The 19,226-nt window shown below is 36.2% G+C and overlaps 1 protein-coding gene across 2 annotated transcripts in view; it reads left to right on the top strand.

The window, feature by feature from the left end:
* LOC106095954 (serine-rich adhesin for platelets) overlaps positions 1-19,226 on the top strand; it is a 33,037-nt gene that overhangs the window by 8,986 nt on the left and 4,825 nt on the right. The window contains exons 1-2 of one of the 2 annotated variants that reach the window (XM_013263414.2): positions 16,485-16,560; positions 16,743-18,917. In XM_013263414.2, coding sequence (XP_013118868.2) covers positions 16,558-16,560; positions 16,743-18,917 — 2,178 coding nt within the window. In that variant the 5' untranslated portion in view covers positions 16,485-16,557. Of the gene's footprint in view, positions 1-16,484; positions 16,561-16,742; positions 18,918-19,226 lie in introns of those variants that run through there. The other variant, XM_013263413.2, reaches the window with a different exon arrangement.

Below are 19,226 nucleotides of genomic sequence, written 5' to 3' on the forward strand. Positions count from 1 at the left end.
GCTAAGTATAAATCAAATCGGTTCATAACCTGGCATAGCTGCCATACAAACCGATCTTGGATCTTGACTTCTTGAGCCGCTGGAGGACGCAGTTATTGTCCAAATTGGCTGAAATTTTGTACAACGGCTTCTCCCATGACCTTCAACATATATATGAAATATGGTCTGAATCGATCTATAGCTTGATACAGCTCCCATATAAACGGATCTCGCAATTTTGCTTCTTGAGCCCCTAAAGGGCGCAATTCGTACTCGAATTGGCTGAAATTTTTCACATTAATTTTTACTGTGGTCTCCAACATTCAATTCATTTATGGTCCGAATCGGATTACAACCTGATATAGCTCCAATAGCATAACAGTTCTCATTCATTATTCTTTGTTTGCCTAAAAAGGGATACCGTGCAAAGAACTTGACAAATGCGATCCATGGTGGAGGGTATATAAGATTCGGCCCGGTAGAACTTAGCACGCTCTTACTTGTTACCATTTTTATTGCAATTTTGAAGGGATTAATCTGCAGCCGCCATGTCGTATACCCATACCTATTCGGCTACTTAACGAGTAGTTCGTTTTATGACCTTAGTTTTGAAGTCATTATATTGGGTTGCCCAAAAAGTAATTGCGGATTTTTCATATAGTCGGCGTTGACAAATTTTTTCACAGCTTGTGACTCTGTATTTGCATTCTTTCTTCTGTCAGTTATCAGCTGTTACTTTTAGCTTGCTTTAGAAAAAAAGTATAAAAAAAGTATATTTGATTAAAGTTCATTCTAAGTTTTATTAAAAATGCATTTACTTTCTTTTAAAAAATCCGCAATTACTTTTTGGGCAACCCAATAATAATATAACATTTTGTATATTAAGCATAATGAGTAGTCTATCGTAATTTGTTCAAATTAGCAAATGCGTGTCTTCAATTTACATGATCTGAAAAAAATGAAAAATGTAAATATTTTGAAAATTCATATTGTTTCTAACTTATTGACTAAGTATGCTTGCCATATTTTGCTCTGTAGAGAAATTTGCGAAACATACAAAAATTATTTCTAAGTGGAATCAAAGTATGAGCTTGAGTTTAAAATGTTATATTTGTTGTTGTTGGTGCGATCTCCGATAAGTGTGTGTGTTTTATTGTTGTTTTTTTTATTTCATCGTTGCTACGTTGTACCTTTGCTTTGATGGCGCTGTTGGTTGCTCGAAAAAAAATCTGGAGCAAATGAAAGAGTCGCAAAATTAGAAAAAACACACAACATAAACCTTTTTTATGTGGCCATCTCATTTGTATTTTCTCTCTCTCTCTCTCTCTCTCTCTCTCTCTCTCTCTCTCTCTCTGTCGCTGAGTACATTTCAAACCTTTTTATATTTATTATATGGTTGGCATTTTAAAATCTGTTGAGGTATTATTCCCCTCTTTAAACATTGGGAAGAAATGAGATAAATCTGACACCATATATAATTTGCCAGTTGTTGGCCGGCCTGCATATTATTTTTCTTAACTTGTCAATTATCGAGTGTAATTAATACCAAAGAACCTGTATTTTTATGACTTAAATGAACTTTATGAACTAATTAATTAAAAGGTAAAGTGGGGTTATAGGGTCAATATCATGTTACTTTGATAAAAGTTAGAAGTTATACCCAACATCATAAGAGAGGGCTAAACTAATCTCATCATTCCATTTGTACAAGTTTACCCATGGACATCCCATTAATAAATTGGGGAAAACTTCTCACATATCAATGAGTGCTGTCCGATTCAAGTTTAAACACAATGATAATATACCTCCTTTATAGCCGAGTCCGAACGGCGTGCAACACCTCTTTGAGGAGAAGTTGTTACATGGCATAGTACCTAACAAATTTCCAAGCATTTGGAGGAGATCATTCCATTAGGGTTAAAAGTTATATATTCTTGAGTCTTTGAATGACGTATCTATTATTTAGCCATGTTTGACCGTGAATTTACGACAGCGTTTGAACAAATGAAGATACATATGTATATAATTTTGAAACAAAAAACTTGCCTAATAGGGCAAATCGGTTTTGATTTGGATATACGACTTCATGACACCTACAAATCTCAAATTTGTTATGTAAAGTATGTTTATACAATCCAACTCCCACACCAGATATTGCCCAGAAAGATGCTCAAAAAGATATAGGTATATTAGAGTGATGACTTTTTAATTTTTTTTTCTAAAAAATTATATCCTGTTGCACGAATGAATGAATTACGCTGAATATAAAATGTATTCCATTAAATATTGAAAAGGGTCACGCACAAACCGGTTTGAAATGAAATTTGTTAGGTTTTTGCGTGAGGTTTTCTTTTATCGTATCGCCTAATATTTAAGATTGTTTCCAATCTTAAATAAAAACTAATAAAAATATCGTACAGAAAAACTAAGTTGTATAAAAGTTATCACCCTAATAAGTATTCAACAAGAATTCTTTGCCTACACTTCGTTTCTACCCGGCAAGTCAATTTAGGACCTTGTTCTTTAGGATGATGACTTTGGTTTTTTTTTCTCAAAAATTATTTCCTGCTGCAAGATTGAAAATAAAATATTAAAAAGGGATCTTAAATAAAAACTCGTCAAAATATGATACATGGATATGAGGTGGGAAAAAAATCATCACCCTTATGTATATGTATATGTACAGGGTGCGCTAGAGAAACTTACTTATTTGAAATAACTCACGAGCGATGAATTTGGAGGGGATGCCGATAAAGGACTTCATCGGGTCAATCCGGTACGTGCAACCGGCTTTATGACGATCGAGCACGGATCATAACACACCTTAAGAACAACTTTTGAGACATTATTGCAATTTTAAACCGACCCTATGAAATTTTCAAGACTGCATCAAAAAAATTGGCATATTGTATTTGCAAAAAAAAAAAAAAAAAAAAAAAAAAAACAGTAAGGAAAGGCAAGAGTCGGCCGGTGCGGACTTTATAATACTCTACAACTACCATATAGGTACAAAGTGCGAGCTATATCTAATTCCGAACCAATTTTGATGGACCTCGGCGGATGTTTTCAGTTAAGTTATTAAACAATCGGCACAAAATTTCGAGCAAATATATTCAAACTGTAATTACTACTATTGACAAATGACAACAAATTAGCCAAAATCTGACGAACATATATTGGGAGTTATGTCGAAATCTGAACCGATTCGACCAAATTGTAGTTATTTTGGTAGCTGTAGGAAAGCGTTGTACAAAATTTTGGTAAGATTGGTCAATAAATGGACTTGCAGTGGCTCTAGGAGTGAAAATCGGGCGATATGTATATATAGTAGCTATATATAAATATGAACCTATTTCTATGAAATTCACCAGTAATGTAGAGAGTCATAAGAAATTTCTTCCTGGCAAATTTCGATAGGATCGGTTAACAAATGACCACTTTATTGGAATATTTCTCAAAATCTAATGAACATACATATATGGAAGTTATATCTAAATCTGAACCGATTTCGACCAAAATTTATAGGTATTGTGGTAGCTGTCGAGGAAAGCGTAGTACAAAATGTTGGCAAGATTAATGATTAAATGTGCTTGCAGTGGCTCTAAGAGTGAAAATCGGGTCAAATTTATATATGGTAGCTATATCTAAATCTGAACCGATTCCTTGAAATTCATCAGTAATGTCGAGAGTCAAGCAAAAATACTTTCTGCTAAATTTCGAGAGAATTGGTTAGCAAATGACCACTATATTGCAATATTTTCCAAATTGGACTAATATATATATGGGAGCTGTATCTAAATCTGAACCGATTTCTACCAAACTTAATGGGTATTGTGAAAGTCGTCGAGAAATGCGCTTGCAGTGGCTCTAAGAGTGAAAATCGGGTCATTTTTATATATGACAGCTTTATCTAAATCTGAACCAATTTCTATAAAATTAGCCGTTAATATCGAGAGAAATGTTACCATTAATGCAGGAAGAGAAAATGCTTCCTGCCAAATTTCGACCAAATCGGTTAACAAATGGCTACTTTATTGCATTATTACCGCAAATCGGACGATCATATATATTGAAGATATATCTAAATCTTAAACGATTTTTTCCAATTTCAATAGGCTTTGTCTCTAGACCAAAAAACATGCCTGTACCAAATTTGAAGACGGTCGGAGGAAAACTGCGACCTGTAGTTTGTACACAAATTAACATGGACGGACATAGCTAAATCGAATCAAAAAGTGATTCTGAGTCGATTGGTATATTTATCAGTCTATCTCTCTTCCTTCGGGGTGTTACAAACAAATTCACTAAGTTATAATAACATTTACAACAGTAGAGAAAAAGAATAAAAACGTTATCTGAAACTCTTTTTTTTTAAATCATTAATTTATCGGATAATGCAAATTGAAGCCATGCAGTGGCCAATTTAAACAATGAACGACTCCTAATATTTGTATAATATGTAAAATATATTATAATAATGGCTTAAATAGAGGATGAAAAAGAAGAAAAAAAACGTTGATATATTTTAATGTATATACAATATATAAGTAATTCATTGAAGTGAAATTATCAACACAGCCAAACTACTAAAAAAATATTACCGTTATGTAGGTGTTGCCAAATAACGGAGTTATCTTTTCGATAGGTGTTATCTGATATCGAGAAATGTTTTAAGTTATTAGGAAGACAGTTGTGTAATTTGTTCATATAACCTCTGGCCATAGTAATGATAATCTGATTTTGTCGCGTACGACTAAAACTAAACGGGGTGATTGCGCTTTGAATATTTTGTGGAAAAATATCAGACATCTGAAATCAATAAACTCTAGGAAGAAACGTCCACAATGGATGGGTGCCTGTTAAATCGGTTAATGTTCAGTTAGTTTGCAAAAATCAAGAATGGCTATGAATTCTTGATTTTGACATCTGCAATAGGATAAACGTCTACCTCAACGAACTTGGCGCTTATTTCACTGCAAGAGATTTGAAGACACATATCTTCCAACAAATCTTTAGTCACATTGTTCACTACACAAACATGAGGTGAGTAATGGCCTAGAAGAGAACCTCTAAATCAAGCGGCATATCAAGTCGTGTCTGGACAGGCAGACACTGTAACAGGTGCAGCGAATGTGGTCCCTGGAGAAAGACCTCACTCATTGCTATTGAATAAATTTACCTTGCCCGGTAAACCCGATTGGTTTTGGCTTAAATACGGTCCTGCAGATGCAGCCGTCTTCACACCAACAGAGCAAGGATTGATGCCAATGTGCAGGATGTGTGTCCAGATTGTAACTAGGCACCACAAGATACACGTGAACTTTTTAACTGCCCAGTCAGTCTCGACTCACACCCAGAAACCTCTGGATACACTCCACCTTAGTCGCAGATTTCCTGGATCTGGATATGTATTCAACAGAACCAATCCGACACCGTACATTTTTAGCGGAAACCACCATGGTGGTGGGAACCCCATAAGCTGAACCTAATTTTGCATGTTTTCAAAATAATTGAATTTTAGCTCAAATAAATTTTTAACATGCCATTACTGCCCTCTTAGATAATGAAACTACTAAAAGGTCTTATAAATCAAAGGTACAGGGTAGAGAGGAAAATGCATGTATGTAGTCCCTAATTTTTCATTGTTGACAAATTGTGGCGCGTAAACATTTCAAAACATTCTAACATCTTTTATAGCAGCTTACATATATCAAATATGTGTTAACTTTTTGTTGTTGTTTTCAAATACGGTTAACAAAATTTCCTTTTCGCTCTCTCTTTTTCAAGCCCTAAGAACATTTTATTTGGCATCTTTAAAGCGGGGAGTTAAAGTTGGCAAATAAGTGGCAACAATTTTCAGTTCGTTCATGCGCAAACCAACATATCCTGGCTGGCGGGCAAGTGGGCTGGCAGTCTTCTCTTCATTTTGGGAGAGATTTATATGTCTGACATTGAAAATTCTCTATTACAAGCAAGCAAAAATGTAAAAGTATGGTTGTTACACAGGGGTAATGGTATTGGGTGGGGAAGGTAGAGAGACTGCTGGCTACAAAGGCGGCAGCCTTTCATTATTGTGAATTTGCCGGTATGGTGGTCTATCCCTTTCAGCCCTTAACCATGCAATACGGCTTTCAAACACAATCAACACCAACACCACCACCACCCTTGTGCTGTGTACAATGGTATATACCACATTAATTTTTGCCCGCCGTCTGGCATGATATTTGATGGATGTGAGTTGAGGAAGCTAAAGAAGAAGAAGAAGGGGGAGCATAAAGTCTTGTTCTGTAAATCTAGAGTTCATTGCGCTGTGCTTATGCACATATCTGCTGAGTGAGTAAGTGAGTGAGTGACTGAGTGAGTGAGTACTTACATGAAAGGAACCCCAAAAGGCTGCCGCTGCCGGAGTTAAATGTTCTACGATGCCCCACCACCACTGCAAGTTGGGGGGCGCTTTGGCTGCTGTTTTATTCTGGGTAGCTGTACAAATTAGAATTTCGAAAAATAAGAAAATAGAAATAAGAATATTCGATGAATTGAATTAGCACTTCATGAAGTGTTTTAGAAAATACATAAGTGATGAATCGGAAGCCAGACAATTTCTAGTGATTACACTAGAGGACAAAAAAAATTATTTTAGGGAACTTATGTTAAAACTTGCTGTGTTGGGGTGAACTGAATCTCGAAAAAATGGTGCCAGTTGAAATGTGAACTAATTTAAAAAAATAAAACTCATGTTATGATTGAAGCCTATGGGGTTTCAAGTTTGTAAATTTAACTTTATATATGCCATTATCTGGAGTGGTTGTGAGGGACCTTAAATGTACTTTACTTTTCCAACTTCCGCCAAAACAGACTAAAATTAATGCTTCCGGTGACTTAAGAAGTCAAATCGGGGGATCGGTTCTTTTCGGGGCTAAATTTATTTATGGATGAATTGCTTATATGGAGATCTATCTATTTTTGGAGGGACTCGGAATGTTGGAGGGCATAAATTGGTACGCTGTTAAATTGCCCAGCGATTGCCAATTACTTAACTTTAATTGGCTCTGACAGAACATATGTCCCACTAGCCGAACTCAGAATAGATTTCCATTTTAAGCTCCTCGATCTTGAGTCATTACCGCCCGGCCTCTCACTGAAACTCTCGATTGGATATCGCTGATTTTCCGCGACTGCAATTGCATCCACTCCGAATGGAGCTTTCCACTAAACGCAACCTGACCACCTCAAAGTTGAAGTTTCCAAATTTCTTTGTTTGCACGGGTTTACAGAACGTTCCTGAGCGTTGATAACATCCATTTTGTGTTATCTTTATTTACCGGAAAAGCCTCTTACACTGTCCCACTTTCAATCTTTTCAAACCTATACACATCTGCATTTCGTATAATTTTCTCCAAAAGGAGATCACACTTAAAACTCTCCCTGTCTGAGATATTTTTTTGAGAGATATTTTCCTATTCTTACTACAGAATAAGATCCTATAGGATCTTATTAATTTTGCATTCATACCAAACTCATACATGCCTTGAATTACTTTTGAACGTATGTATAGGGCTGTCGAAAGCGGTCTGGTATTCGACGAATATTTTTCAGAATTTGGCGTAGTTTGAATACGTGGAGTATATTTTAGAGGAGCTTTCAAAAGCCTGACATGTGTAACTCTTATGTCATTACTGAATAAAAGAAGGCTGACTCGCTTGCCGAAATCAGAATGTGGAAAGGCTCCTTGAACATTATGGATCTCAACATGAACCGTCTAAGAGTTGGTACTCTTGCCGAAATCAGAATGTGGAAAGGCTCCTTGAACATTACGGATCTCAACATGAACCGTCTAAGAGTTGGTACTCTATTCGGGTTGTCACGTGAACGAATTCCAAATTCCAAACTCCATATAAAAAATTGAAATGAAAAATGTGTAAAAAAGGCAGCATTGTGTTGGTGCAGAAAATTTGTCTTTAATATGTTTAAGTAAATTAAGATATCTTGTTAAAGGTTTTCACAACTAAAAACAGAGTTTCCTGCTTAAAAATGGCACAAACAGGGGAAAACGTAAACAAAGAATAAACGCAAAAGAAGAACTGGTTGACATCCTCAATGACAAGTGCTGTCAAAAATTGAAAACAAATTTATGTCAGTTGATCGCTTATTTAGTGAATTCTGCTTCTATATAAAACGTTCTGTAAATTGTTCTCTTGCTGCAGATACAACTTTTGTTTTCATTGATTTCTTTGTAGCAAATTCTTTGCTTTGGTATTTCTCCGTATGAGAGATCAATCAGAAGTCAGATAAAAATATTTATATCAGGTTATGGACCATACTCGGTTGGGATTTTGGCGGTCATAGAAGAAATCATCATTTGAAATTGGAACCAAGTAGGACAAAAATTGCGCCGTGTAGGAGCTCAAGAGGTAAAATCGGGAGATCGGTTTATATACGAGCTATATCAAATTATCGACCGACTTGGCATGAATGTTGAGTAGAATTCACTGTGCAAAATATCAGCCAAATCAGGTAAGAATTGCGCCCTAAAAGGGTTTTAGAAGTTCTATTGATCGGTCGGTTTATATGAGGACCTTATCCAAACATGAAATGACTAGGTCGACTTAGAATGTTAAGAGGGTCTGATCCAAAAGTAGTGGCGTGAGGCCAGAGCAAGGTCGGAAATATACACACCCTATGGACCGGTTACACTTAACTGACTCCGACCGATGATGGAGGCGGCTCTGGCAAACCGAACAGAACCAGGATCCGCACGGACCAGAAGCGTGCGGAGAAGACACGCCGATGAGGATTCCATAAGATCAATCCGATGCGTAAAACCGGCTGCCATAGTGCGTACAACCAGCATGCCATACAACCGGCTGCCGTTTGTAAATGGAAATAATGATCTGAGACCCAACAAAGTATACGAGGTATAATAAAAAAAATAACAGTTATTTGAATTTTTTCAAAAAGTACTTATTTATTCATCAATATCTTTCTTGACCCCTTCAAAGTAATCCCACTTAAATATTATTTCCTGTTTTTTTTTTCAATCCCCGAAACACTTCTGAAACGCGCTTTTTGGTTACACAAAACTTAATACAGTTTCTTTTACCCATTTTTTTTTCGAATAGTAAAAAATTGAAGGGCACACCAAAACACGAATCAACTTTTTATCTGTCAAAAACAAACTGACAATCCAAAGTGGCTGATATTACCAACATTTATTACAGACATGTGTACCAACATAACATAGGAAATTGCGAAAATTGAACATACGTAACTCACCGTAATAACCGTAATTTTTTGAGCATATCTCATACATATATAATCTACAGGATCGCAGATCAATACATCGAGGTGTTAGAAATGGATTACTATACCACCTTCCCCTAGTGGAGGGTATACAAATTACAAAATGAAAGAAAATTCATGCTGATTAAAACGAGCTCTATTCGTATTTGAGGTACATTGGAAAAGTCATGTGGATACAAAATGAAACCGGCCATGAAGTGTGATAGCACCTTAAACTTTGTAGATATGCCAGCCGCTTCCAACTTTTTTAAACGCCGAATAAGGAAAAGATGGCTTTAAGTTATTTATTTCTAGATAGGTAAATTTGTAGAGAAATATTTAAATTGAATATGTTAAAATTTTTGTTTGTGGTAGAAACTCTGTGAACATTAATTATAATTTTTTTTTTATAAAATTTTGTGTTGTCTAGTGTTCTTATCAGGCTATGTAGTTCTTAATTGCTGTTTTTCCGCCTATATAAGAAGGAAGCTGTTTTCCAATGGAAATTCTCTTATTGTTGGCCAGCCGGGTTTATAAGGGGTTAATTAAAGTGCATAAGTACCACTTCCGCCAATGTTGTTCTATTAGATTTGTGTAGAACTTCAAGAAATCATGATGAAATTATGCATTTTCTTGTGCTGAAGCAGCCAAAGAGTGGAATTAGGATAATTAGTGCATATGTCATTATATCGCAATTCAAAAGAGAGCAGCTGTTCAACGGTTTTTGGTTCATCACACACACACTCACACAATGTATTGTGCATTTCCCTTGCAACACTTTGTCATTACTTTCGTTATCTTTTTTATTTTTTCCTCTAAAATTCCTACCTAGCAAACGAACAAAGGACTCAACACATTTTTATATGGGACATGTAGCCAACCAATTTTCCATCACTGTGTTCTTTATTTCAAGACATTTGCTGTTGCTGAATTTTAGCTGCCTGTTGAACAATCTTAACATGTTTTGGTGTCTGTCTCTCAGATCGTCCCTCTTTTTTCTTATGTTGTAATTTTGACAGCTGCTCTCTTTTCACCTGGCTTTGTATTTCTATATGTTTACCTTACCACCATGTAAAGGAGAGCGAATGTTTAAATGGTTGCGTTTGTGTGTGTATATGTTCCTGCGACTTTTATTTTATTCACATTTCCTTTAAGATATCGATGATTGAGGATAGCCTTGTTGTTGGCCTTTTTGTTTACGATGAATCCCAACAAATACCTTTAATTTTTACCTGATTGCATGCTGTTTTTGTTGTTTTTTTACTTCTAGATCTAGAAAGTAAAATATCATTCATAGCACCCTGAAACATCTATACGTCTTTCTGTCGTAACAATTGTTTTAAATGGTTAAACGAATTTCTCAAAATTTCTAGTACAGCACCGTAATATTATTTATTTTAATCAAAGGTAATAGAATAAGTTCCTTACTGGGGTGCTGTAATTTTCAGTGCCGCCAAATGGCTTACATAATTATTTTCTTGTATAAAAGTATGTTTGGCTATGTCTCCCAGTCTTTATTGGGTTAAGCAAGAAACCAAAATGCCCCATTGACAGCGTCTTAACATTTTTACCAATAAGGCTCAATGTTGTGCCACAAATAGAGTTGGCAAAAAATGTGTGTTTGTTGTGTTCCCAAAGACACACAATTTGAGTAGTTTCCCTTTCGGCTAAACGATTTCCCGCCAAAAAGGAAAAACGTGTTTTTTTTAGTACAAGGCCTTATTTTTCCCATTGTGTGATGTGATGTCGTCGTCTGTGTCTGCGGTGTGCCTTTAAATGTTGTGAGTACCTACTAGTCGGAGCAGTAGCTTCATCTAATCGACAAAATGACCTTAAAAATGTTGCAGCAACTTCTCCGATTGAACAAGATGCTGCCTATATGGATAGCATACCATGGACAATGGGCTTGGGAAAATAACAAACTTACTTATGGACTTTTTGCTTAAAGGAAAAGTTTTTCCACTTTGTGTGTCTACATGTAATGGGATGAGAAATTTTGGAATTCAGTGAAAATACCTTAAAGCAATTTCAGCTAATTATATCACACATTGTGTGTGAAGAAATATGGGTATTCATAGAAAATATAATATTTTAATGAATTTTTAATGGATGTTTCAAAAACTGCATTTCTTAAAAAAAAATAATTCTTGCAACAACCAATATGTTCCTAAGTGTTGATAGCTTCATGCATTATTTGCAAACAAAACGGTTAATTTTAGGACATATGTACTTTATTAGCCAGAAATGATTACAAATCGAAAAAAAATAATGAATCTATGTTTGACGCAATCTTGCAGTCTACACAAGACGTAAATGAGCTGCAAGCGAAAATTTCGCTAGACCTGCGTACGGGACTTAACCTTAATTTCAACTCTTCGCTTAGCTACTGGCTACAGTTATTTTTGTTTTGTTTATTTTTTTTTGTCTTGTATAATTTATTTCACATGACTTTTCTCTCAGCTATCGAATCTTTATATGTGAACACCCACTAAATTTCACAGTGCACATGATATGTTGACGTTCGCGATCTTTTACTCAATCTTATTTAGTTATGTGTCTCAAATGAATATAATTTAAATACATTATATCTAACCATTCGAATTGAAACAATATGTATAGAAGAATAATTGCCTAACATTTCATTGATATGTTAATTTGCATATTCTAAAACCTGATTTTTAAAAATCACAATTTTGTTTTGTCAGATTTTCCATACATATCTAAATCGAACATTGTGCCGTAATATGGTTCTGTTTCCATAAATAAAAAATGCAAATTTTAATACCATATTCGTTTTCTGGTCTCCAATACCTTATTGTGCCCATCGGACCAGTTTCGGATATGGGTGGCGTTATTGGGTTAAGGGGGAGCAGACGCCTCCACCCGAAATCTAAAAATTATGTAGCCTATGTTTCCTTCCAGACTAACCTACGCAATCTATGAAAATTTGAAGAAATTCGGTTCAGCCCAGTATCATATAGTCATAATGGGTCTAATGGCGTTTTTGAGGGTTGGCGTGACCCCCAATACTTCGATCTGATTTTGTATGCCAGATTCATTTGAGCCCTATATTGAAATGAACGTCCAATATGTCTGTTTGGGCGTCCCGATGGGTATTTAGACTCGAATTTGAACACCATATTCGTATTCTTCTCTCCAATACCTTTCATTTGATACATATATTGTCCCGATCGGTCCACTTTTGATTTTGGGTTGTGTTTTTGGCATAAGAGGGAGGGTCCGTCCCCCTTTCGATTATATAGCCTATGTTTCTTTCCAGACCAACCTACACAATATGTGAAAATTTCGAGAAAATCGGCTCTGCCGTTTTTCAGTCTATACGGAACAAACAAACCGAGTCCCATATATCCGTGATTGACTAATGTGCCCATTTTGGGCGTTTTTGTGAGGGTGGTGTGACCCCCTATACTTCGGCATGAATTTGTATGCCAGATTCGTTATCTACTTTCGCATACTTTTCATTTGATACCCATATTGTCCTTATCGGTCCACTTTTGATTTTGGGTGGTGTTTTTGGGGTTACGGTGGAGGGTCCGTCCCCTTTCGTGATCAATAAATTATAAAGCCTATTTCTACTTACTGACCATGTTCGTAATCTACTCCCGAATACCTTTCATTTGAGTCCCATATTGTCATGGTCGTCAAATAGACATATTTTAATGGGTTTTCGGGCGGCCCTCCAGGTACTTGGACCCAACTTTTATTATGAAATTCGTGCTCTACTCTTGAATACCTTTCATTTGAATCCCATATTGTCTCGATCGGTCCACTTTTATTTTTGGGTAGTACTTTTGGGGTAAGGAGGAGGGTCTGCAAAAGGTTTCGGTTTCATTAATCTATTGATTTTTGTACAGGTCTTACAAACACTTAAAAAATTCTTTTTGTACAAAATGTCGTAGGTTTGTTAATCAAATTGCGCTTCATCACATATTCAAGTCAACAACCCACCAAAGTTATGTCTTACACTGACTCCAAAACTCCTTAAATTTTTTGTTTCATTATTGTTAATATTTATTTTCTCTTGTTCCACCTATATTTAAAAAACGATGGTTACTTTATAACTTTTTTAGGAATAATCTTGATGTTTGTTGTTTAAATAATTTAGAGCAGTGTTTTTTTTACCACAATTTAGGAATTTATTTGAATTCTCATTCTTTGAATGACAGGTTTTTGTGGAAAATGAGTGTACGTGAAATGTACAGCATAGGCTTTTAGGGCAAAGTTCTACTTTACATTGCTTCAAATTAAAGTTATGGTTCATTTGATACCTACACTCTATAAATTTGATCGAAATGGATTTATTTACAAATGATCGTTAGCAACATCAAATAGCGAAGCCAACAACCTAGATGAGTTGAATGCCAACATTTGTTTTTGAAGCAAAAGATATTAGAAGACTTTTATTGTTAAGAAGAATATTAGTAAGTGCCCCAATACATATTTTGTTGCAACATTTTATTCGACTTTCGCACATTACCAAATTGAAAATTTCATGAATCTTACGCCGCTTAATTGCAAAGTGTAAGAGTACTGTAACATTATAATGATCAATGAGCTTCGTTGTAATGGCTCTGTTTTTCTATATTTGTGTTATCGAGTGTTAAGATTGGCATTTAGTAAATACCTACTTATTGAGAGCAAAGAATAATTTTTTAAAAGAAATCAAAGACTTCAAATCTCCAACAGATGCCTACATACATTCAATGATTAACTTTATTTTTGGTCTTAACATTATCCACAAAGGGGAAATAAGAAATCTAATAATGTTTTTTTGAACGCCTTAATTTTATTGCCCTCATTGAGGGAATATATCTTACATCACTTCACACAAATATGTACATGCATACCTTTGTGTGTGTTCAAACATACATATCTCACATGTTAACTTAGAGATAGGCTTAACCAAGATACAATTCTTAGAATATGCCTGAAGATTTTGTTTTAGCGACATGATGCTTTATTAAAAGTGGAGCAAAGACATGAGGTAGGGTCGTTGAAGAGGCAAATGAGATAAATGGATGTTCTATTGTATTTATAAACCCACCTACCGTTATTTTCTTATTTTTAATTATTAAATCAATCATTTGTCAAAATACCTATCTATTTAAGTAAAGGCACTCTTGAAAACAAAAGCAGGCGTGCTAAGTACGTACGCATCGCATAAATTCGTAGTTCTATTCAAAGAAAAAAAAATCACAACAGCCATTCAACTATTTCGCGCCATTTATTGCCATCGAATGTTAATATGTTTGAAGAATGTTCATATGCCTATTTGCTTGAAGTGCGGAATGGTAGGTGGGCGGTTGGCTGTTTGGCCGGCCGGTTGTTCGGTCCCCGAACTTCAATTATGGGAACAAAATATGTATTGAACATAATTTATTATGGGCGCTGTTAGAAGGAATAGTTCGCTATTTGGATGAATGGTTGGTTGGTCGGTGGCCGGCTATTCTCAATTCATGCTTCATATACACACATCCCCTTCTCGAATCCATAGAACAACAGCAGCAACAGAAATCATAAAATCGTCTCGTGGTCTCTGCTGCTCCAATCTTGAAACATCATCAACCACGACATGGCTCCATACACAACATTTCAGTTTGCTAAAAACCATAACTGAACGAACTCAACCTACCTACCAACCCCCTTTGCTGCCATCAGAACAAATACCAGCACCACCACTATCAACATCAAAACGCTATACAGTACCATCAACAGCAGATGAGCAATCATCCATCGACCGTCGGTCGTTGGTGGTGCCCTTCACAAATATGTATGGCGCTGTGGATAAATATGGATGGAAACGAAAGAAGTCTTCTTCTCTGTGTATAATCCATCCATGCCGGTCAGAGGCACTATGCTGAAAACACAAGAACCAAAACCAACAACAACTGCAAAGGCAAAGGCAACAAAAACACAACGACTTCACACACAACACTACGCCAGCGAATGAACGACATACAAACATACATAATTTTTGCTATAAAACAGTACAAAGGCAATCATCTACCAACGGTTAATGTTTTGTCGTCAACTGTACCCACTACACAAATGTGTGTGTGGAAAAGACTCAAATGTTCCCTGAAGTTCGTCCGTGAGTAAGTGTGTGTGTGCTTGGGTATTATACGGCGTTATTCCTTTTCTCGTCACCTTTTCGGAGTACACAACCAACTCACCACCATAGCAAGACCACCACCAAAGAGTGAGTGGTGGTGTGGTGGATGGTGGTGTATTGTTTTTCGAATAATGTTGTTAACATTGAGGGAGAGAAAGTCTCCACTGTTTTGTGTTTCTACATTGCGCTCATTTTTCTTGTCAGTTTTTTTTCATAGTCATGCCTCTAGCGGCTAGTGGAGGAAGGTAACGCCTGTTAATTGCCTTTATTGAACATTTGTTAAGGCATGTTATGTATGCATATGTAATAATATAAAATGAAGATAGAGTGCACTCGCGAAAATATGAACTTATTAAAACCAGTCAGTTGTTCACTTTTGCAAGATTGTTCATATTTGCAATGGCTTCTAATTTCCCTTTAACAAAGGAGTAGAGATGGAAGATACTGATTGAGAAAAGCTGTTAATATACATTTTTTATTTTTTATAATAGTTTCAAGTTTTTTTTTATTTCTATTTTAGTTGTTTTTCATTTCATTTAATTTTTATTTTAGTTGTTTTTTTATTTTTATTTTCGTTTTTTATTTCATTTTGTTCTTATTTGTTATTTTCGTTTTTTCGTTTTATTTTTACTTTTTTTATTTTTTATTTTTACTTATTTTTAGTTTTTTATTTTATTTTTTCCGTTTTTTATTTTATTTTGTTTGTTTTTTATTTTATTTTGTTTGTTTTTTATTTTATTTTGTTTGTTTTTTATTTTATTTTGTTTGTTTTTTATTTTATTTTTGTTTTTTTTTTTATTTCGTATTTTATTTTATTTGAGATTTTTATTTTATTTGAGTTTTTTATTTTATTCTGTTTTTTTATTTATTTTAGTTTTTTTTTATCTTATTTTCGTTTTTTTATTTTATATTTATTTTATCTTGTTTCAAGGCCTTTCATAGAGCCCTGATTTTAAAGGCCTATTGAACATTATGGTGTTAAGTATAGTGGAGAGTTGTGTTGATGTTTGAATTTTGCAAAATCATTTTCAAATGTTGATTACACTAGCAACATACAGATGTCGCCGTGGTTGTACTTTTATGTTTCCTCGAACATAAGGCACCAAAAAAGCATTCTCCAAGATGTAAAACAAACTTTGGGCTGTTTGGAAGACTTGACTATTTACATGGTGGATGGCTAATTTAACATTTGGTCGCAGCTAAACATCTTTTTCTAGTTCTACAACCCAAATTATAACAAAATACAGAATGAGGAATTGCAGTTGAAGCACCAAGAGATTTGATCTTTTTTCTCTTCAAATTGTTTTCCTAGTTGGTCATTAGCCAAATTAATTTTTTTTTATCTTTTCAGGATTCGTCTGGGCCCACCTTGGATTTCTACATTTCTGACTCACTACAAGATATGCTCGATGTTGATATACGCAGCGAAGTGGCAAATGTTGTGGGAAGTGGAAGCGATTATGATACCTGCCTTGCAGAATTGCCATCATCATTTGATCATGGCAGTGATGCACTTACGCTCATCAATGGCTCAAATGGCATGGGGGGCTCAAACAAAGAGGCAAATATTTTGTCTAGCTGGAATTCTTCTGCGAGTACTTATGGCTTGGGTTCTTCGAATTCATCATCATCGTGGTTTGGAGCCAATAGCGATTTTTTAGCTGATGTTGGAGCCTGCGTTAATCCTATATCAGTTATGCCCCTCATATCATCGTCACTGTTGCATTTATCGCCGAAAACGAATTTGAATGCCAACAGTTTAAGAAGTAACTCGCCACCACCTCCCTCGCCCAATGTGAATGACACTAAATCGCATTTAACCTTTTCACCAGCTCACATCAAAATCAGCGCCAACTCCATACGCAATGAACAGTTGACGTCTCATATACCAAAACAACAAATAGTGGCTATCTCATCGTCAGTTACTTCAGCCACAACGGCGCCTGCGACAATGGCCACAAATTCGGCATTGCAGCGCAAAAATCCTGCCGTTGAGGCCATCAAGAAGGATTTGGGCTCCGATTTGCGTAGGATTACGAACGGAGGCTCCTCCAATTCATCAGCGACAAATGATGGTATGGTTTTTAAGACAAATGCCATCGCTGTCACCGGATCTACCTCAAATACGATTACCACCTATGCCAATGGTCGTAATTCACCTGCCACCAATAATCAACAAATTATTACAACTGCCACAAGCAGTAGTTTAACGCCGGCAACATCGTCGGTATCTTCATCGTCGTCGTCATCATCATCATCATCCAGCACAATAAAGTTGGGCCCCGGTATTGGAGGCCTAACATTTGCCAATAACATAACCTACAACAAATTGAAACAACACACAACATCTACAAAACTAAATCAGGGATCAACAACAATCACTGCCAATGGAGCGATTGTGTTGAAACGCGATCGCGAATCTAGTCCTCTGCAAACCATAACCACCATAAATGGCAGTAATGGCCAACATGTTACAAAGATTTTGTCACGAAATGGTGTTCAGACCTCAACCAGTTTTACCCCCAAGTCCATAGCATCTTCGGCTCATAATAGTTATGTGCAACAGCAGCACCATCAAAACAATGGAAATAACTCGCCCAGTGGTAGCCAGAACTCCTATAGCCTCAGTGGTGGGGGTATAAGTGTCTTTGGCTCAAACAGCAGCAATGGTAACTTGTCGTCATCATCCTCGAGCAACAGCTCATCCCCGCTCAGCAATACATCCAGTCCGAACCTGATTGCCGTCAAACCTTTGCAACAAAAAATCAAATTAGCCCCCGTTGAGTCAGATTTTCCAAAGCCCGCCTACTCGTATTCATGCCTCATTGCAATGGCTCTCAAGAACTCACGCAGCGGGTCACTGCCAGTCTCGGAGATCTACAGTTTTATGTGTGAACATTTTCCTTATTTCAAGACCGCACCCAGTGGTTGGAAGAATAGTGTGCGGCACAATTTGTCGTTGAATAAATGTTTTGAGAAAATTGAAAAACCTCCCACCAATGGTAATCAGCGCAAAGGTTGCCTCTGGGCCATGAATCCCGAGCGCATTACCAAAATGGATGAAGAAGTTCAAAAGTGGTCTCGCAAAGACCCCATGGCCATCCGCAATGCCATGGTTTGCCCGGAAAACTTGGAAGCCTTGGAGCGTGGGGAAATGAAACATGGCAGCAGTGGCGATTCTGATGCCGAAATGGATAGTCAGTCGGAAATTGAAGAAGCTTCTGATCTAGAGGAACAAGAACTCGATGAGACTTTAGTTGATAATATGCTTGTGGAGGAGGATATCGACGATGAGTTGTTAAATGCGGTATCGATAAAAACCGAAGAAGTTCAATTGTCCGACAACGAAGAAGAAGTGGGATGTGACATTGTTGTGAATCATTTGGGAAAATTACAACATCATCGTCGTGCCACACTCTCGTCGCCCATCACATTGTCCAGTAAGGGGACAACGTTAAACAGTGCTGGTGGTGGAGGTGGTCTAAGCGCAATCTCCGATAATTTACAACGCGATTTCGACATTGAGGTGAGCAAAATAGTTACGATATTGAAAGCGATTACAACGATATTATTTTAATATTTAGTTTTCCTATTGAGATTCCATTGCAGGATATTGTCCGGCTTAGAGCATTGTTTAATGCTTCCTATTCAAAGTATAGTATAGCAAAAAACATTTAAAATTCAGCAAAAAAGTGTGTTGTTGCTAGAAGCATTTGACTGGTTTCCAGTACCGCAATTTTATTTTCGGTCAAGAAAAATCATCAGCAGAAGATGTCAAATTGATCATGGTGCTTTACAACCATTCCAACTAGAGTAAGTTGTAAAGCACACATCT

Source organism: Stomoxys calcitrans, chromosome 2, assembly GCF_963082655.1.
Source record: "Stomoxys calcitrans chromosome 2, idStoCalc2.1, whole genome shotgun sequence".
Classification (NCBI taxonomy): domain Eukaryota; kingdom Metazoa; phylum Arthropoda; class Insecta; order Diptera; family Muscidae; genus Stomoxys; species Stomoxys calcitrans.